The following is a 19,792-nucleotide window of genomic DNA, read 5'->3' as shown; positions in this document are numbered from 1 at the left end:
ATTCCCAGGAGGGCTCGGGCTGAGTGTCCCTGGCTTTCCTGTGTGAGCTGAAACCACAGAACCCCTGTCACGGCAGTCCCCGGCCCGGGGGGTTGCAATTCCCAAGCTAAATCCCCTAGAGAAAGGCAGAGAAAAACATGCACTTCTTAACTTCTCTATTTCCAGCTCCCTCATTTTCAGCAGGTGGACAAACTGTACTCCATTCATCTGGCCAGACTTCATGCAATTCAATTCTGGGCTCCCAGGAGCATCCAAGGGGACAGGGAAAACCATCCATCTGCATCTACAGCAGGGTTCACTGTTTTCATGCAAATAAAAACATCTCTCCTCACCTTTTCCCCTAGTTTATAAGCACAGCAGAATTCTAAGTATCTCCCTAATATTTAACAGCAACTGAAATAACTTTATAACGAATAGTTTTAAATCACATTTGACATTTGCTCAGAGAGTAAAGGAAAAATGCAGTTTTTCCTTACACTCCAAATAATCCTGCAAATAGTTTTGAGTTTATCATCAGGATAAACTTCATGAGTAACAGGCACAGTGGGAAAGCTGCTGACAGCACTTCTACAGTCTCATCACTCAGCTGAATTCCGGGCTACTTAATATAGAAATCTCTTCAAGTGATGCTTTGTCTCCCAGTTCCCTTGTTCTGGGATCACACCTTTCCTGGGTCTGCAAAACAAATCCTTGGTCACTACAGGGCGTTTTCCAACAAGACTTCTGGAGCATATTCCCAAATGCTTGGATGAATCAGGCTCCATATAGGAGCAGCAATAAGATTCCTTTACATGAGATGTGTAAATCCATCTTAGACAATTCTGTAGCCAAAGTAATGGGTTTCTTTTAATTACATAATCTGCAAGTATCACATGCAAACACTTTAATTGGCAATATCAAGTGATTGTGCTTGCAGAGAACAAGACATTTTAAATATAAACCAAAGGGAAAAGCCAAGCATCATCAAAATATGAGCAGACCTAAGCACAGCTTTCAAATTCTCAGCTTTCAAATTCTCCTTTTTTCTCATGTAAGCAGCAGTTAAATAATCCCACTTCTCCTCCCACCTTTTGCAACTCTCCTGACTCCAGAATTATGCAAAAAAAAGAGTCTAAAAAAAAATTAGTTCCCACAACTGAAGTAGTGCAATAAACTTGCCAGTGTCTTAAAAACGAGCTAGATCATAATCAGTGTGGCCTACAACCATTTACAGGAGCAAGAGTTGCTGTGAAACAGGTAGAAGTGTCTCCACTTGGAGCACAAGGGGAAAGAGGATGGAAGGACTGACTTGCCAGTTATGAGGACTTGACACCGAGGACATCACAGAGTGGTTCTGGTTGGGAGGAGCCTCAGAGATGATCCTGCTCCAAGCCCTCTGCCCTGGGCAGGGACACCTTCCCCCAGACTGGGTTGCTCAGAGCTTTCCCTCTCAAACTGCCAAATAACCATTTTGGGGGTTGGAATGCTGTACCAAAAACGTCCTGCAGAAAACCAGCCCGTGTTGGCTTTGCTCTTTACAGGCTCAAGGGAGTCTGGCCCAAAATCCCGCTGCCCTTGGAGGGTTGGAATCTTCTCCCACCGCTCCATCAACCATCCCCGCACACACCGGTTTCTTCTGTGCCCCCCCACACAGGTAAGCCATTCATGCAGAGGCTTTAGTTTATCTGAGTTCAGCTTTGTCTTTTTTTAAGCATTTTAACAACCTGCAAATTGCCACCATTATTTCCCAGATTAATGTGGATGCTTTTCCCTTTTTGTGCGGTGACCTCACCTGGCACCGGAGGCCATTTACACTAAACATTCCCAACTCCAGCACACAATTTCTCATATTGACTACTTTAAATGTATTTCATTAATCTTGGAGGAAGGAGGTTCACTCTGAGCAGCAATAAGAACAAAAAATTCCTTTAAAAATAATCCACTCCTTCACCAGTTGCAATAAAGTACTTTTAACACTGCCTTAGGACCAGGACAGGACATAAATTCCTTGAAAGAAAAAAAGAAAAATCCAAATTCGAACAACCCAGGTTATGATGTATCAGTGTTTGCAAGTTGTAGGGATACTTCTTTTGGGATTCCTCCTGGAAATAATAAGGAAAAGACTTTTTAAAATGGGTTTTGTGGTAATTAACCAGTGTTGGAAGTGTCATATCTGGAAATCAGTGTCTCTTGATGGGAATAATCCCAGATGTAGAGGCAGTGCATGACAGGGGAGGGAAAATATCAGCTACCATCTAGGCTTGACTCTAAATCACACCTTTGCCAGTTCATTCTAGTTCCATAAAACAACAAAGAAACTGGATACTGCAAAACATCACAGCCAAGAACTCCCTGACAGCTTCCAGCCAAGGGGATTTCTTCTCCAAAGTAAGGGAACTGGGTGTTTATCCAAACTCCCCAACGTAACTCAGAAGCTCACAAACCTGAACCACACGGAACATGTCTTTAAAAGAGGAAAAAAACCTGCATTTTAATAGATTGCTGCACTTAACAGACACACACTCGGGGTTTTTTTCTCTGTTGTTTCACAACTCAGGACTGTTGTACCAACCAAAACCAGAGCTGAACCTCAGGGTAAGATCAGCACTGAGTCATCCCTTTTTGCATGGTCTCTCTAGGACACTCCACAGTCCCAGAGCACTGGCATGTTGACATTTTAGGCTGGTCACTAATTCAATCTATGTTTCAGGAGTACGAAGGTAAGTTCATACTCCAGATGGTCCAAGTTTGGGAAATATTTAATTCACCTACTTGCTTACACATCCCCTAAAATGATTTCTCTTCCACAGGAATGACACACAGATCCACGAGGGGGATTTCTCAGTGGATCAACCCTCCCAAAAGGAATGAAGATCTGACTTTTGCCATCTAAAGCCAAACCATGAAGGATATTGGACACCTACAGTGCTAATAACCACAGAAAAGAAGAGCCACACGCAGAAAACAGCCCCTGTTTCTGTCAATACTCCGTGCTGGTGCAGATCAGCCACGCCGGGGAGGGGATGTGCAACTGTTACTCCTTCAAATTAGTGGTGGAAAGGCTTCTCCTCGGAAAGAATCTATCCATGAGGCACTTGGTAGCGAGAAAACCTTGCTGATTCATGTATCACTGTGTACAAGCCATAACACACGGCATTTTTCACCAGGAATATGCTGCACTTTGGTCCTGGGAATCACCAGGGGTTTGAAAAATGCAGGAGGGCAAACCCTCGGCCCTCAAAAAATGTGCCCCCAGCATTGGCACACAGAGAACCGTTTTCCTCCTGGGGAGTGTCCCTGTGCCATCCATTTTGCAGGAATATCCCTGTGGATGGCTCATTACCAGCTCAGGAGTGGAACTGCTCCCCAGCCCATAATTTTGTTCGTTTAACAAAACTGGGAGGCCACGGGAGCTGAGAAAGCCACAGACAGGCAGCTCACACTCAATACAGCTGGTCAAGTTTTTTGTTATCACCACACAAATACTACCCAGGACTTGTTTAAAAACAAAAGATTTGTAGGCCTTACTCGGTAGCATAATCCTGTTTCTAATTAAATAGGAAGGGAGTTTGGTTTGTTTTCAGAAATACCCTACTGTATTAAAAAGAAAACCCAAACCATTTGGATACACTTGCCTCTGCTTTTGTATCTACTTTATATCCATAGGAGATAAAACAAAAGAAACCAGGCTCGGTTCTGCCTGATGCTTTGGAAAAATTGATATTGGAAAAATATTGATGGATTTAACATGAATATACTGATATCACACTGGAAACACTCCTAGTTTCTTGCTGCTTTACAATTCGCATGCACCCCTGGCTATTTCCATTTGCTCTAGTGATCTGTAACTGGCTCTTGGAAGTCCTGCTTTCACATTCCTAATAAAATGTTTCCCTGGGATCCAAGGCTCAGGAACACTCCTGCCATGGGCATCCTGTCCCTGATGCACCGAGGTGTCCAACACGCCTTGGGAACACACACATCCACCCCAAAAAGCCACGGTGATGAAACAAGGATTACTTATGGCAAGGCTGTAATTATTTTCCGATCAAAGTTGAAGCTTGGAGAGCCAAATTTCTTCCCATCACTTTTTTCTTAGACATCTGTACTGGACAGAGCACAAGTGGGATTAATAAACATTAGGTGGATGTGTAGTTTCACAGCCAAGTGTGCTCAGCTGTGAGACAGGGAAGGCGCTAATCTAATATGGAAAAATAAAAACTTCGAAGCTGGAAGCTGCTCTAATGGAGTTAAAGCTTAAATAATGTGGACATTAAAGGAAACTTTTTAACAGCTCCTCTAAATCTCAAAAACAAGTAGCTTGAGCTACAAGTCCTGACCAAAGACAGCTGAGCAGGGGGGCATTTTCACCTGGCATCTCTGTGATCCAGGGATACTCAGGATCTACCCCTGATCCTCTTCCCAGTGCTCTTTCTCCCAAGTCTAAATGGTTTTGCTGGTCCCACAAGAACGTTCCATTTATATGCCAATGGTAACAAGTCTATCAAACCTTTGCAACTAATTAAAACCTACCAGCTTTCCTCAAGCAGCTAGTTAACAAGGGATGTAACAAAAAAATCACCAAGCTGGATTTCAGTAAACCAGAAAAATTTAAATCATTTGTTCTAAGCAGCTGCAAAAAAATGCATCTTCTGTGGCATTTTCACTTCAGCCTATTGGTTTTGCATTTGAAGCTTGAGGGTACTGCACTACCAGCAGATCTCTAAAATACATACTTTAATATTTATGCTAAAATATACACTAATATATGAAATATATACTTGAATATTTACAAAATATTTCTAAATGGAGATTACAACACCAAAGGAAAGACCAGTTATTTAGTACCTTTGCATTTTCCCATGAAAAAAATTGAAATTCTTTCTAGACTGAGTGTTCATGACACAGACATGATGAAACAGCACTGATACTGGAACAACACTGAAAAAAAAGGGTTGTACTGTCCCAAAATTTTATGATGTTAGTGCAAGTCAAGAGGTGGATGTGAACACACAGGGGGTGCAAGGTAACAAACAGATACTATTAGACAGTGATAGGCAATATTAACACCTCAGCATTGCTAATAACACCCCCAAAAATAACATTATATCATCCCCACAATTCTTAATTTTTGTGCCAAGCCAGACCAGCGTGGAGGGAATTCCAAAGAACTCTGCTATGGCAGGAAACATCACCACAGCACCCAAGTTCCCACCTGCAGGAAGCACAGCTCAGTGAAGTGCTGAGTCCCTGCCCTCCAGTGTGCTGCTTTAATCCCCTGCAAGCTCACAGGAATGGCCTGTGGATGGATTTAATACAGTTTTGGAGTATTACATTGTCTCTGTCAATCTCTCTTTGAAATCACACAACAAGTCACACCAGAGGAGACAAAGGGGAAAAAGAATAAATGTGTGCAGGTGTGTAGGTTTATTCAGCAGCGTCTTCAGCAGCAGCATTTGAAGCACAGCTTTACTGATGCTCTCTGGTGTCCTCAGCAACTCAAATACCACATATTTAATTGGGGAGCGCCCACCTTTTGCAATTTAAATGTCAGGTTTGGAAAATCACAGTTGGAAAACGCCTTCTGTTCCTCTTAAAGCAGGGAATTTCTCCTTGCACGCTTTGCACCGAGAGCTTCGGCAAACAGAAAGGAGACGCAGGGTTTATAAATATAACACAGGGAAGCATAAAGCCAACCAGCACGGAGAGCTCACTGCAACTGTCAGCCAGCAGGGAAAAAAAAATAATTACATCTTTCTGGCAATGATTCATAGTGAAAACCTTTGAAAAAAGCCCTGTGCTTTCTGCCCTGAACGTTGGTAAATAGTGATTCCGATGAACTGCCCAGAGATTAAAGTTATCTGAGGGATGACTCCTCTGGAAAGGTCCCAGCTCCCTCAGCGTCAGGGGGTTGTGAATAAAATCACCAATTTGGGCCATCCTGGTGGTGCAGAGGGCTGCTGAGCATCTCTGAGGTGTCTCAGCCTCAGGCACAAGCAGCCAAGGGAACAGCGCTGCGGGGCAGCCAAGGAATCCCTGCAGGCTGCAAAGCCCACGTGTGGAATGATTGAGCTCATCCCCTCGGCTGAACCAGGCAGTGTGTTTGGGACAGGGCTTGTGACCTGGGAGAGCAGGAGGAGAATGGCCACTGAGCCTCCAGGAAGCCCTGCTTGGCTTTCAGAATAGCAGGGATAATGTTTGTGATGGCAACAGCAATGTCTCTCTAGGTGGTGGAGGAGTGAAGAGCTCCCTGGATAGCAGCACCAACAGCTTCCTCTTTGGAGAGAGACTCTTCCCAAAAAACTTAACTTTCAACAGGTTTAGAAAAGAAAATTAACAACAAAACCCAATCTCAAGCCCCTTGGCAGTGCAGAACCTTGCTTTGACTCCTGAATAAGCCACAGGCCTTTACTGTGGGAGTGGGGAGACCTTCTTGGAATAAATCCCGCACTGGTGGAAAAAATTTGGAAGAGCAAAAGCTGCTGGGTGTCATTAGGAGCCAGGTCAGCCTGGAGGTGATTCCAAGCTGCAGGGAAGCGGGCAGAGAAGGGCAGAGCCAACTCATCCCTCCCCAAGGATGTTCCAAGGCCCACCCCCCCTCACTCTCAGTGAGCACAACTCCCACGCTCTGGGAATTCCAACTACTTGCATTTCCCCAGCTTTAGCACAGGACCACTGGCCAAGTACCATCCAAACAACTCAATTTTAACCTTCCTTAATAAAGTAAAACTCAACCTGGAGAACAGGTTGATGTAACTTCATCATTATTACAGGAAAAAAAGCAGTTATGTGAAAGAACAAACAAGTTTGGGGCAGGTGTTTGTGGCTGTCGCTGTTATCCCCAAGGTGGGTGGGAAGAAGGTGAGCTGCGTGCATATTCTGTTTTTATTTCCTTTTTGGCAGAAATAGAGCACTGCTTCGGCAGAATTTACATCCGAGTTTCTAATTTAGCACCAAGGTTGTTGAAGGGAAAGCAGCTTGAGCTCATCAGGAGATTAAAAATAACATCAAAAGCAGCGTCTGAGACAGGCAAAGCCCCAGGAGTTGGTGCTGCAAAGGGCAGCAGGTGTGTTGCTCTGCTGTGGGACCCATGGACACAGCTGGCTTTTCCAGGGAACTCACTGACTGGACTAAAAAGTAAAAAAAAAAATTTAAAAAATAAAATAACCTGCCATTCCCTACATGCAGCCTAATCGGGGTAGTCACTAAACACAACATGTGTGTGTCCCTGCACAGACTTTGTGATAAAGAGAAGAAGAATTGGTCGCCTTTCAAATCCTCCAGAAGTGATGGAGGCCTTTTTTGTTCTCTTGATAAAAGAAAAACAAACAACCTGACCATAAAAATCACGGGCTGCCAGCAAAAAGGCAAGCTCAGATACAAGGAGGAAATCTAGTGACTGATTTAGGTTTATTGTGACAGGCTGTAGTCACTGGGCTCATAAATTAGCAATTAGAGCCTAATTCAGAAGCAAATCAACCAAGGGTTCTTTCCTTGTTACCTTTCCTTTTTGTTTCCCAGCCCATCTAGTTCAGGAAATGCTGATTTTCCTCTCTGTATGTGTCAAAACCCAGCAAACCTTCCACAGTAGTTTTTCAGCTACAACTGAGATAGACCCAAAATCATCTCTCTCTACTTGAGTATTTCAAGAAAACCCATTAAACAGAGAAAGGCTGGTGATGATATTAATAGTAGGTGGGGTCTTGGCAAATTTCTGACATTCAAACATCTGAATTATTTTTCTCAGCAGAGCTTGGCTTGTCAAAGTGAGAAAAATTGGGGCAGGGGAGCCACGAGCTTTTTTAAAATTGGGGACTGCTCTCTAAACACATTTTGGCATGAGAGCGTTTGCATCATTCATAATTTCATCTCCTACAGGTTTCACAGTATATGTTATTTAAAGAAATTCATTTCCTGCTGAATGATTTATGAGGGGGAAACAGGATGCCGAGGGGAAACAAACGCATCAAAAGTTTCCAATCTGAGCATTTGCCACGGGGTTATTTCCTCACCCCTTCTCAACTCATCCTGATATTCCTTCTCCCGAGTAAAAACACTGGCACAGTTGCTTGAAGATTTTAGTTTCCATAGAAACTGTTGTTGGCTAAAGTAAATACAAGATGGTAAGAAGTGCGAATTCCCTCGTCCTGCGAGCTTGCAGCTGCCAAATTTTCACCCCCTGACCATTCCTCAGGATCTGCTGGTGCCTGAGATTTTTAGCCACGACTCCCTTTAAAGAGCACAGACCCTCTTCTGAGTGGCACTTCCACGATCTGCAGGTGGTGTGTGAACATCCAGAGCTATTTCCACGCCTCATTGTACAAAAGCATGTGTTTCTTTTATTTTGCAGACCTTGACACTGAACTTTACAAGGGAGAACACATCTCTGGGTCTGCACATCAACACCGGGCTCCAGAGAGGGCTGCCAGGTAACGTGTGAACAAAGGGAAACAAATCCTTGCCTCGGCACAACTCCTGATTTTCACGTTCCTTCAGCATTTCCAATCACAAGTGTGAGCCCTGAGCACCCTGCTGCTGAGTCCCTGAGAGCAGCACATGCCACGGCTGCAATTATGGGCAGTCACGTCCTCGGAAGGAAAAATTAACTGCATAATAATCTCCTGCTCTCGAAATCCCTCTTGCTCCCTTTCCTATCTGATTCCAATGCAAACTAAAAGGGCAAGGTCCCGATAATCATTTTATAACTCCATCACTTCTGTATAATTTCACTGTATTTTGAATTCAGGTCCTTTCTCCTAACATACAAAATTAATGTGGTTTTTCTTATTCTCCTCAGAGCATTACTTTAATTTTTCTTCTCGTGTAGAGAATCTGCTGCAGTGCCCTGCGCTGCCTGAGATTTGCCTTCATTCCAAGGAATGAGCCTTTCCATGTATATTGCATTGAGACAGCAAACTCTGTTACTGCTTCTGAAAATAGCAGCTGAAGGGAGACAGAAGGAGCCATCCCTGACAACGTGCAAAGAGAAGGCGACACTGAAGCTTCTCCGAAACACGGGGTCGTTCCAGTGCACTGCTGACTGACTTGGGATTGGAGGGTAAGCTTTTCATCTCCCAAGCATCAGGTGATCTGGTGCCCACTAGAGAACATCGTTAGAAACCCAAGTTCCTGTCCACGTGGTAACACTTCATTGCAGCACCCCAAAGTGTGGGAGCACAGATAACAGATACCAGCGGGTGATAAGAGCGTGGCCTTGGCTCTGGGACCATGGTCAGCTACCCTGAGCTCCTCAGGAAGGTCTTTCTTTAGCAGGTGCCTTTCTGAGCTACTCCCTCACCCAGCAATAGTGCTGGTGCTCTCCTCTTAAGTCTCCAGGGAATGGAAAGAGCAGGAGAGAGTCTTCAGGAGATTCTAATAATCATCACAAACCAGAAGCTGGAGGAGGAGATGGAGTTTTGCACTCTGAGCTCTAACCCTGAGGTGATCTCAGCTCATTCCTCGTGCTACCTTAACATGACAATTCTGGGATTAAAGCTGCACTTCCGTGTCTTCAGGGGAACTTTTAAGGCTAAACTTTTAGGCTATTCCTAAGAGGGAATGGAGAAAATAACCAGACCTGCTGGATGAGAAACCCAGAAAGATCCAACAACAAACGTGCAAGAACACTCACCGAATATGTGTGTCTGGGCTCCTGGAGAAATGCTGTGAAAAGTGAATGTCAACCAACAAGACTGAAGGAGAAACCAAGAAACCTTTTGTGTTTCTTTCTCTTCTACAGAAATTAGGAAGGTACACTGAATGCAGCGTGAGAACAGACTGTTTTTTGGTTACTAGGACTGCCTATAGTCCTCTAAAATCATTGCTTGCTGATGGTCCTGTGTAGCAGCACAATGGGTTCTGGAACAGTGCTATGGGTGCTGTTAATGAAATTGAGTTTACAGTCTAAATAAAAAGGAATTGCTCTTTTTTATTTAAGTCAAGGCTTCTTTAAAAAGACACTTATTTCTATCCAAAGGCAGCAGTAGATCAAAAATACACTAAATGAGGTTTAAAGAGTCCCATTAACTTAAGTTCTTAATGACAACCTACTGACAAAATCTACTTTTAGCATTCTGAAAGTTTGCTCCCACCTGGAAGCGGAGCTGTGGAAAAGAGCCTCTGAAAAGCTGGGAACTTCGGCGAGTATCCTCCACGCACAGCCAATATTCCAGGGCTTTTACTAGAAACCTCTGTGCAATCACAAGCTGCTGCTGCTTGACTCTGAGCCAAGCCTTCCTGCTGTTACATTAGTTTTAGATCCTCTGTGGAAGTGACACAAACAGGGCTTCTGTGACATTCCCTCACCTGCAGCCGACGCTCCTTTGCTCGGCCCCACAACACGGATCAAAGCAAAACTTCCATGACTGGCCCCAAAACGAGCTTTTTTTTTTTTTTTCTCACCATTGGCAAGATCCCCTCAACAGCCAACCCAGGTGCTGTTTTCCTCCTGCCCACACACGGATCAATGACAAAAAGCAAACTCATTCACACAGGTGGTGCATTTCACCACCCTGAAGAGCGGGGATTTTCTCATACCCTTCACTTAATGCCACTGCTGTCAAACCCGTAACACGCTGTAACAAAAACAGCCTTTATGTAACCCAATAAATAAAAGTCACCAAGGCAATAGCTGTGCATAAATTTTAGCTCAAAACATTTTGTTAGAAGAACACGAATGTCCTCTGTGAAGCGGGGAGCATTTTAAAATAATGTCCTAGACATTGTTAATACTTTCTTGCTATTCATCATTGAACCATTAATCACGGTTGCACTCATTTGGTATTAATGTGCACGTCACAAAGTACTTCTGCTGCATTTCAATTATAACTCAGCCTTTAAAATGCTGCCAGCACTACATGGGAAGCTTTGAAAACCAAATGTGAATAGTCTGTTCGGAGATAACTACAAGTGCATTCTGGCAGGGAGAGACAACCTTTCTCATTCCCAACTCCTGACCTGAGGGGGCCGAGGAGCCTGTGGGGCTGTGCCATGTGTGCTTCCTGGGAAGCCACAGCTGTTTTCCTCCCTCAGGATGAGGGGAGAAGAATCATTCCTTTGGGATGTTCAACCACAGCTCAGCAGCAGCAAGGCCACACTCAGAAGCCCCAAAGGAGATTCCTTTTTCCCCCCCCATCACTCCTGTGATTCCCTGAGGCACTGTCTTGCTTCTGGAGCCCAGTGCTTTGTTTTTTTCTCTGACGTGTAGTGTCTGTCCAAACAAAAACACCAGAGAGAACGTATATCTACAGCCTCCTGCCTTTAGAGACTGCAAAGGAGTGTGCAATGCACCAGGGCAAAGCTGAAGGGAGCTGACATCCTGATCCCTCTGATGGCAGCTTAAAAAGAACCAAGTCCTCCTTCTGGCCTCAAGAGGAAAAGAGGGAAATCAGCAGCACAAAATACAACAGGGACCTAAACAAATATCAGCTCTTTGCCACCAGGGAAGCCAAGAACTTGTAAGCATACCTAGATGAACCAGGAATTTTGTTCCCTGGTAGCATTTTCCATACAGAATCCAACAACAAGAGCTCAACAATCCCAACACTCCTCATCAGAAACCGTGTTACATCAGGAAAAGGCAAAACACTACTTCTTAACTAAGGAATTTTTTTTTTCTTTTTTAAGTTCTTGCATATCATTCCCATTTTTTTTTTTTTACCCAGGTCACCAGTGTAACATGGAAGCACACAGCAAGAATTCTTACCTTGGGAGCTCTGGCATGTTTTCCACATCTGGCATCTTTGACGAGGCTGATATCCAGCAGCTCAGTCTCCTGAAAGGAAAAATTGCAATAGAAATAATTGTGACATCATTCCAAGAGCCTCGTTGTGTTATCAGTGTCCCACTTCCCACACCTGGCAGGGGTTTGACTGTCTGCAATGATTCTTGTCCAGACTGGGATCAGCTTCAAGGAGAGCTCTGGTGCACTTAAGTGATTCCAACAGCAACACTGTGCAGGTCCCTTTTGATATACAGATTATATAGAAGCCAAGCTGATTTCCTGCCTCACTAAATAGCAGCTGCTGTGCTTTTGTTTTAATCTTTTTAATACAGTTTTAGCATTTTAATGCTAGCCACAGTGTGAAAAAGGCATCATTAGAAACAGAGAACCCTGCCTCTGCAACGGAAAACCTCCTTCATTATTGCCAGAACATTTTGAAAAGTGCATATGAAACCCAAGAAGTGTTATATCTACAAAGATAACAGGTTCCAACTATTTCAGTGACTGCTGCTCAATAAAAAAACATGTACTTTTGACAAGCATTTCCTAGTTCATGAGTTATGGGTTATACCACTGGAATATAACTGGCACATAATGACAGCCCCTCTTAGGAAACTCCTGCCCTCCCCTACACACGTGTGACATGAAGAACCTCCTTTCCCTGATTTCAGCATTTACAGTGAGGAAGGATGCTGGGGATGGGAGCAAGTGGTATTCCTGGCTGCTGGATCCCTTGGAAGCACTCACATCCCCATGGCACCACTCGTGCTTTGCCAGGAGCAACACCAACTGTCCTGCAAGGGCAGCGAGAGATCTGACCTGATTTAGCATTACTTGACTGTCTTAAAGCACATCTTAAAACTCTCTGCCTCACTTACACCAGCATTTGGACTAATAACCCGTGTTAGAGTGGCTCAATGACAGACTAAATATAGCCTGAAACAAGTAATTGCAAACACTGTGTGGGGAATTTGAAATCTCAGTGCTGGACAAAGCCACTGCTCCTTCTCTTTTAAATTAAAAGAAGAAAAAAAAAATAATTCATGGGCATGTTATTTTGCCATGAATTACTCTGGATCCTTATTTTTTTCCCCTCATTTGAAGAGAGATATTTCTGCACAGCTCTTGCAGACCTTTGTTGTCAATCAAGACTCAAGCTCTACCAACAGATTTTCACATGACTGTACATTCATCATATTCTCCTCTGTCCCCCACAGCAATCCCAATTCCCTACTGCTCTAGTATTCCCTGAACTCCACGAGCACCTTTTCCCCCTCTTCAAGTAGCCTGTTGAGGTGAAATGTGCACTTTTGAGATTGTTACTTTTTGTCCTCCCTTGCCCAGAAGAGGACAAGGGTAATGAAAGATTAGAAAGAAGTATCAGCAGGGTCATAAAAGGTGATATTTTGTAAACCTCTTTAGGATAAAAACCCAAGCTCCACCACTACACATGGCACATGGACACAGGCACTCCTCTGACAGCCCTGGAGCCTCTCACATGGACAGCTGATCACTGTACCAAAAACTTGCCTACAGCTGTCCCTGTTCCAGCTCAGGAGCACCTCACACTTTGGGAACCCAATGTTCAAGCCTAGTTTGAAGCTGATCTCACTTCCAGATCTCAACTACATTATTCTCACCCTGCCCCACCACTGGCACCAAGAGTTTAATGCACCAAAGCCTGGTGATCTCTCACCACTCAATCAAACAACTGCACAAGAAACACCTAAAAATTGCCGAGGACAGTGAGCCCTGAGTGTCCATCTCCCAGTGTGACTGGTGCCCAGGCCTGGAGGTGGCCACCACCTCCTCAGAGGGAAACAACTGCGCTGCTGAGAAAGCAATGCCGATTTTTTACCAGCCACACATCTTTCCCTGGGTTTTACAACAACATTCCCATGTTCTCATCATTCCCGTCGTGGCAGAATCAAAGTCTTCAGTCCCAGCCACGTTTGAGTAGTGCAGTGTGTTTTAATTCAGAAGTCTGGTCCATGCCACACCTCCAACAGCCTCACATGCAGGTAAAGGCAGCAGGTGCAACTCAAAGCAAAGCAATGACACAGTGCAGGGCTTATCTCTGAGTCAATCCATGTGGCCATTTAGATCCCGGCAGGAGCGAAAGCCCTGGAATATGGCAGAGCTAAACGTGGGTTTGTCTCACTCAGAGCAAGAACTAAGGCAGGAAGCAGGGCTTAGATTTACCACAACAAACAACACCCACACTCTGAGGTGGTCTCCAGCCCACTGTGAAATGTTCTACAGAAGCTGCAGGCACATGCAGACCATGTCATAAAAATCAGATTCTGATGACTGCAAGGACTAAAGAGCCCTAAAAATAAAGGCTTTAACAGCAAACACATGAGGGAAATTAAATATGCTGAAGGAAAACAGATCTTACACAAAGATGCTGAGCCACACACAGTGAGTGTCACAAGGTTTTTTGGTTTGTTTGTTTGCTTGGTTTGGGGTTTTTTTGGGGGCCAGGGGGGTTGGGTTGTTTTTTTTTGTTGTTGGATTGGTCTGGTATTTTACCTTTTTTAAAAAATAAAAGAAGAAAAGAACAACAAACTGAATTAATAACTTGCTCACTGAAAAAAGTACAACCTAACCTCCCATTAGACAAACATAAAAAGACCCTTTTAAATGGAATAACACACAGTAAGAAGAGACACAAGAAAGGAAAAGGCAGTGACCAGCATTCCCAGGGACAGCCAAGGAATCAGACCAACCCTGCTCATCTCTGCATCCTCCTGGATGGAGAAGGATGAGGGAAGGATAGAGTTGGTTTCGAGTTTTGTCTACTACTTTCAAGCTGCTTTCATGCCACCAAGTCATGTGCAGAAAAGGTGAGTGCATGAGGAGCCAAGACCTGGCAAGGATGGTCTCAGAAGGACAGGGGAAGGGTGGAGTTTGGTGGGGCTGCTTGGACAAGACCAAGCAGATCTTGCCAGGGCTGTGGGAAGGGCCCTGAACATCCCCCTTATGGCCCTCCTGCCCTGCTACCCCTCTGACACAGAAAGCAGGGTTTATAATCCTATCCCTAGGATCCTTTATATCCCTATTTGACAAGACCATTTAATTTAGGGAAATTCTCTCCTAGGGGGGTAATGACAGAAGTCCAACGTCTCAGCCACCATCAGGAACCAGCATGGAACGGTCCAGCTTCCACATTTGATCCATATGTTCAGGTCTCCAGAAGCAGGAGCCTGACAGGTGCTGCAGCCCGTGCTCTGCAATAAGAGGACAAGAGCAGGATCTGCATTCACATGAGTGCCTCTGCAGGGAGCATTTGGCAGGGCTTGGATAGATCAGAATTCCTAATGTGCCATTTCTTAGGAGCTCTTTGGTTTGAAAAAACCTCCTGGAATTCCCTCACCCTGGGCATTTGCTTTCATCTTTCAAACAAACAATTAAGAGGACAGAGATCAACTTCCCCGCAAAGGAGAGAAAATACCATTTCCTATTTCCCTACTGCAAACCACGGGGCAGATTCCTGTAAAGGAAAAACACACTTGGGTAATGGCCAGGAAAATGCCCCTTTTCCTGTGCAGCAAAATAGCCCAAGCCTTCCTCCCCCTCCCCGAGTCAACTGGAGTTTTGCTAATGACTTCCTCCAGGCAGGCCTGGAGACTGCACTCTGTGCAGGAGGCACGGAAGCCATAGCAACTGGGGAAAAAAAATGACAATAAAAAAATAAATTGAAACCACCAAACCTTCTGCAAGTCCAACTTTGCCCCGTTTAGAGACCTCCAGTCACTGCTGTTGGGACTTACTTATCTTGCAATGGTGTAACATCTCTTAATGCAAGTGGTGGAACCCTCCAGTCATTTATAATACAAAAGTCCAAGAGAAGTGAATTATTAATCCCACCATGTTTGTTTTCAATTAGCAGCTGGGACAGAGATGCATTCATAGAGGGTGCATTGTGCAATCTCACTTTTATGGGTGAGCACACACTCACAAAGGCAAGAGATTGTGCAACCCTCAGTGACTTCTTGAGCGCTTATAATTAGGCCCATCTGAATTTAATATAGTAACACCAATTTATACCAGCTGAGGATCTGGCTCACTTCTATTTTAAACTGCCCAAAATGATGCCAAGTGAGTCAGAGTGTCTTGGGAACTTGCTTGTGACATAACCCCAGCTACAGAGCAGAGTTCCTCATCGATCCCGAGGAGCCACCGGCAGCACGGGGGGCTGGGAGCAGGATCGACCGTCCTATGGAATTCCACAGAACTATGTCAAGGAGACCAGGAAAAAAGTGGGTGTGCACTGCAACACCTGCACGGGTTAGCTGGTCCAGAGAGCCAATGACTTTATATACATCCCTAAGAAAAACAATTCCACTCTGCCCCGAGTGCTCCCCGAAGCTGGGAAATCACACACTGCTCTGTTCAACCTCCGTTTCCACGGCCCTTCTGGCTGGAAAGTCTTTTTCTCCCCAGTGTGTGAAATGTTGCCACGTGCCGCCGGCCACCGTGGAGCACAGCTCCCAGCCCCTGCCAGTTAAGGTCATGGTCTAACTGATGCACAACTAATTAAACTCTGTAAACTCATTTTCCACTCAGCTGCGAGACCTGTGGCTCCTCGTTCCCAATCTGAAGAAGAACCTGTGTGTCTGAAAGCTTATCCAACTCTTCTAAATATACCAGTCAGTCTGCTAGAAAGACACGAGACTGCCTTCAAAGGCTGCCTGATACAGTGCTAAGCAAAATAAACTTTGGGAAACCCAAGCCAGTTCAGTAAACAAGCACCATTTAGTGCTACTGGATGGCAATATCTGGGCAAAGTTTTCAAAGGGAAAGAGCCAATTTGCTGAAACAAACTTCAAACAGAGAGTCAAACAACGGCTTCTACTGGGAATAGTTAATCATAACGAAATGGTTCTTTAATAGAGAAATACTCCATTTTATCCTTTTCTGAACATGAAAGCACTGCATATCTCTGGAAGAAAAAAAACATATGCAGTTCTGTGTTACTCTTATTTTTATTTTGCATTTTAAAGAGGTTATTTAAAATAAAGCCACGTGACTAATATCCTTACGACGTGTTACAAAGAAAATATTAAGATCAACATTTGAATCTGATGGGGAACAATTACAGAATCACAGAATCAATTAGGTTGGAAAAGACCTCTGAGATCGAGTCCAACCTGTGACCAAACACCACCACGTGAACTACGAGTTCAAGGCACTCAGTGTCACATCCAGCCTTTCCTTAAACACCTCCAGGGACAGCAACTCCATCACCTCCATGGGCAGCCCCTTCCAATACCTAATCACCCTTTCTGTGAAGAATTATGAAGAAATGACAAGTTATGCTTAAGAAGTATCTCGCCCTGTAGGTTCAGAGCAAATCCGTAGGCAAACTCCACAATTTGCAGCCCTTTATGGAATACACCTCATCCAGGTTTTGGAGATTTTGGCAGTGTACTGATCCATTAGCCACACTTGGATTAACTCCAGGATGAAGTTCCCTGCAGTGAGAGTGAACACTCAGTGCCAGTTCAGAAAGGGTGCCTGCACAGCTGGGGGATGTCGTGTGTCATCCCCCTGCTAAAAACATACCTATTTTTCCCCACTATCATTAAGAATAAATTGAATGAAACACAGCAATTTGTCTCCTCTTCCCAAGGGAAAACCGTGGAGGACTGGTGAGGTGGATTTAGCAGAAACCTGCATCAAGAGCTACAAGGAGAAACAGCAAGGCTGTCAATGATTTTAACTGGAGCTGTGCTGTGCTGCTGTGCTCCCCCGAAAGTCCCCTTATGCAATTCACTCGCTGTATCCCACTGGAAAGAGACAGTCCCTGAGGAAACTGTCTCCATGCTTCCTCCTGGCAGCACACAAATCAATTAGCAGGCCTCAAAATCAGGGGCTTTGTCAATAAACCAGCAGCAGAGCCACGCGTACATCCTCAAGTCAACGTTAAAACTCTCCTCAACAGCAGCAAAGTCTTTTTCTACACACGGTTCTTCACGAGTTCAAAACAATTTGTTACCTTCCCACCCACTCTTTTCAAGAGCCCGTTAAAAATTACATCATTAATGCTAAAACTCACCGAGCTCCCCAAAGCCACCAGACCTCTTGTAGCTCCTCGCAGGTGCTGCTCTACTCACAGATGGATAAAGCAGCAACGAGGCACTTGAATAATGGAACAAATGCTCAGGTTAAACTCTTATTTCTGGAATAGCCATTGACTTCTTTAAAGGGTTAATTAAACACACAGAATTTTAACTCGGTAAAGTGGCTTCTGAGTTCTCTGCCTTCTAAACATCTATTAAAAACCCAAAGTCCAAAAAAAAAAATCCACCACTGTGGTACATGAAATGAAAAACTGGGTGAGAGGCACAGCTGGTTGCTGAGGGATGAGAGACAGAGAACACTGCTGCCTCCACTACTTCACTCAAAAATCACTTATTTACCAAGTTCTTCCTTTCTGGCCAATTGTAATACTCGGGAGTTTTACTTTTAAAAAAATAAACATAGGGTTCTGTTATACCCTGAGAGAGCATGAAGAGAATAATAAGCCACACACTTGTTCCCAAGAGGTAAATAGGGGAACTCAGCACGAGTTCCCAAGGGCAGCACACAATCCAGACAACGCATTCCACCACTGAACCCACCCAGCACATACTGATCCACAACACCCAGCCAAAATCCAATCCCTCCGGCTTTACCGTACCCAGAACATCAAGAAGGGAGCAGAGAAAGAGGAGCAGAGGCACAGGAAGAGAGAAGAAGGAGAAGGAGGGCAGACAGGTCATCCAGCTCCCGCTGGCACCTGGTGGCAGAGCAGCTCTCCGTGTCCCGACGGCAGGGCCGGCCCCGCGTGGGGAGCACACGCCTTCGGTTTGAGCCGCTCCGGTGCCCGCGGACACCCCCCAGGCCCCCCGTGACCCAGCGGCCGCTCCGGGGCTCCAGGGCAGGGCGGGGGGCGGTGTTCCCGCTGTCCCTGCCGGGCTGAGGCTGCTCAGGGGCTCCAGGAGCTGGGGGGGGAGCGGGGGAAGTTTTCCCGCTGCCTTTGAGCGGCAGCTGCTCCGGGGCTGCCCCGGGTGGGCTCCAGGGGCTGCCGTGAGGGACACGGCGGCACCGCAGCGACCGCAGGGCCGGACCGGCCCTTCCCTGCACACACACAGCACAAAACACACCCAAAAGGTGGTTCTGACCCAACAATTACTGATCTGGTGTCTCAAACCAATAAACTCCGGCAGAAAAAACACTGCAGCCCCATCCACCTGAGGCCCGTTCCGAGCGCGAGCCCGGGCACGTCCCACCACACCCAGGGGGATTTACAGACCCCCGGCGAGAAGGGTCCGGCGGTGGAAAGCGGGAGCTGTTTATCATCGGTGCTACAGCCCCCCATGGAGCTGGGGGAGACATTCCTGCCATTTCTTCTGTTACCTGTGGTGACAAAGACATTCCCCCCCCGCCCCCCCCGAGGCAGGGAGTGATGGAGACGGGAGGAAAAACAAACGTGCTCCTCTTACACAGCACAGCAGTTCAGAAAACAAAATGGGATGTTTTTAAACACTGATTTGACCATACAGCTCCCTAGGTCTGGACTAGCATTTCTAACAAACAGGCGAAGTTAAGGGGCTTGATATCGCAGGGAATGGTAATTCTTAAAAAAAAAAAAAAAAAAAAAAAATCACTTGAGCAGAATGAGAACAGAATGGCTTCTTACTACCCAAAATGAGTTATCTGCAAATTTGAACCTGAGCTAAGCTCATCGAGTGGTCACTAACTGTTTTTAATTCAGAAAGAGTTGGAGAATGGCTTCTTACTACCCAAAATGAGTTATCTGCAAATTTGAACCTGAGCTAAGCTCATCGAGTGGTCACTAACTGTTTTTAATTCAGAAAGAGTTGGAGGACCAGCTCTTATGATTTGACTCAACTGCTCTGGGAACAAGCTCTGAACACCTGACAAGGTTTCTTGGCACTTCAAGAAGAACCTGCAAGCAAATTTACCTGACATTCCTACTGAAAGCCCTTACAGAAAGCACTCCTACGGAAGAGTAAACCCCAAACTGAAAAGTCTTGGCTATCTTGACAACACACAGTCTCTCCATATATCCCTGGAGTCATA

At 45.1% G+C, this 19,792-nt stretch overlaps 1 protein-coding gene across 2 annotated transcripts in view; it reads right to left on the bottom strand.

Moving 5' to 3' along the window:
• PLCB1 (phospholipase C beta 1) overlaps positions 1 to 19,792 on the bottom strand; it is a 334,715-nt gene that overhangs the window by 230,208 nt on the left and 84,715 nt on the right. For both annotated transcript variants that reach the window (XM_032684593.1, XM_032684592.1), the window contains exon 3: positions 11,684 to 11,752. In XM_032684593.1, coding sequence (XP_032540484.1) covers positions 11,684 to 11,752 — 69 coding nt within the window. The remainder of the gene's footprint in view (positions 1 to 11,683; positions 11,753 to 19,792) is intronic.

This window comes from Chiroxiphia lanceolata, chromosome 3, assembly GCF_009829145.1.
Source record: "Chiroxiphia lanceolata isolate bChiLan1 chromosome 3, bChiLan1.pri, whole genome shotgun sequence".
In the NCBI taxonomy this organism is placed as follows: domain Eukaryota; kingdom Metazoa; phylum Chordata; class Aves; order Passeriformes; family Pipridae; genus Chiroxiphia; species Chiroxiphia lanceolata.
The sequence above is the reverse complement of the archived record's forward strand: the minus strand, read 5'-3'. Positions and strand labels throughout refer to the sequence as shown.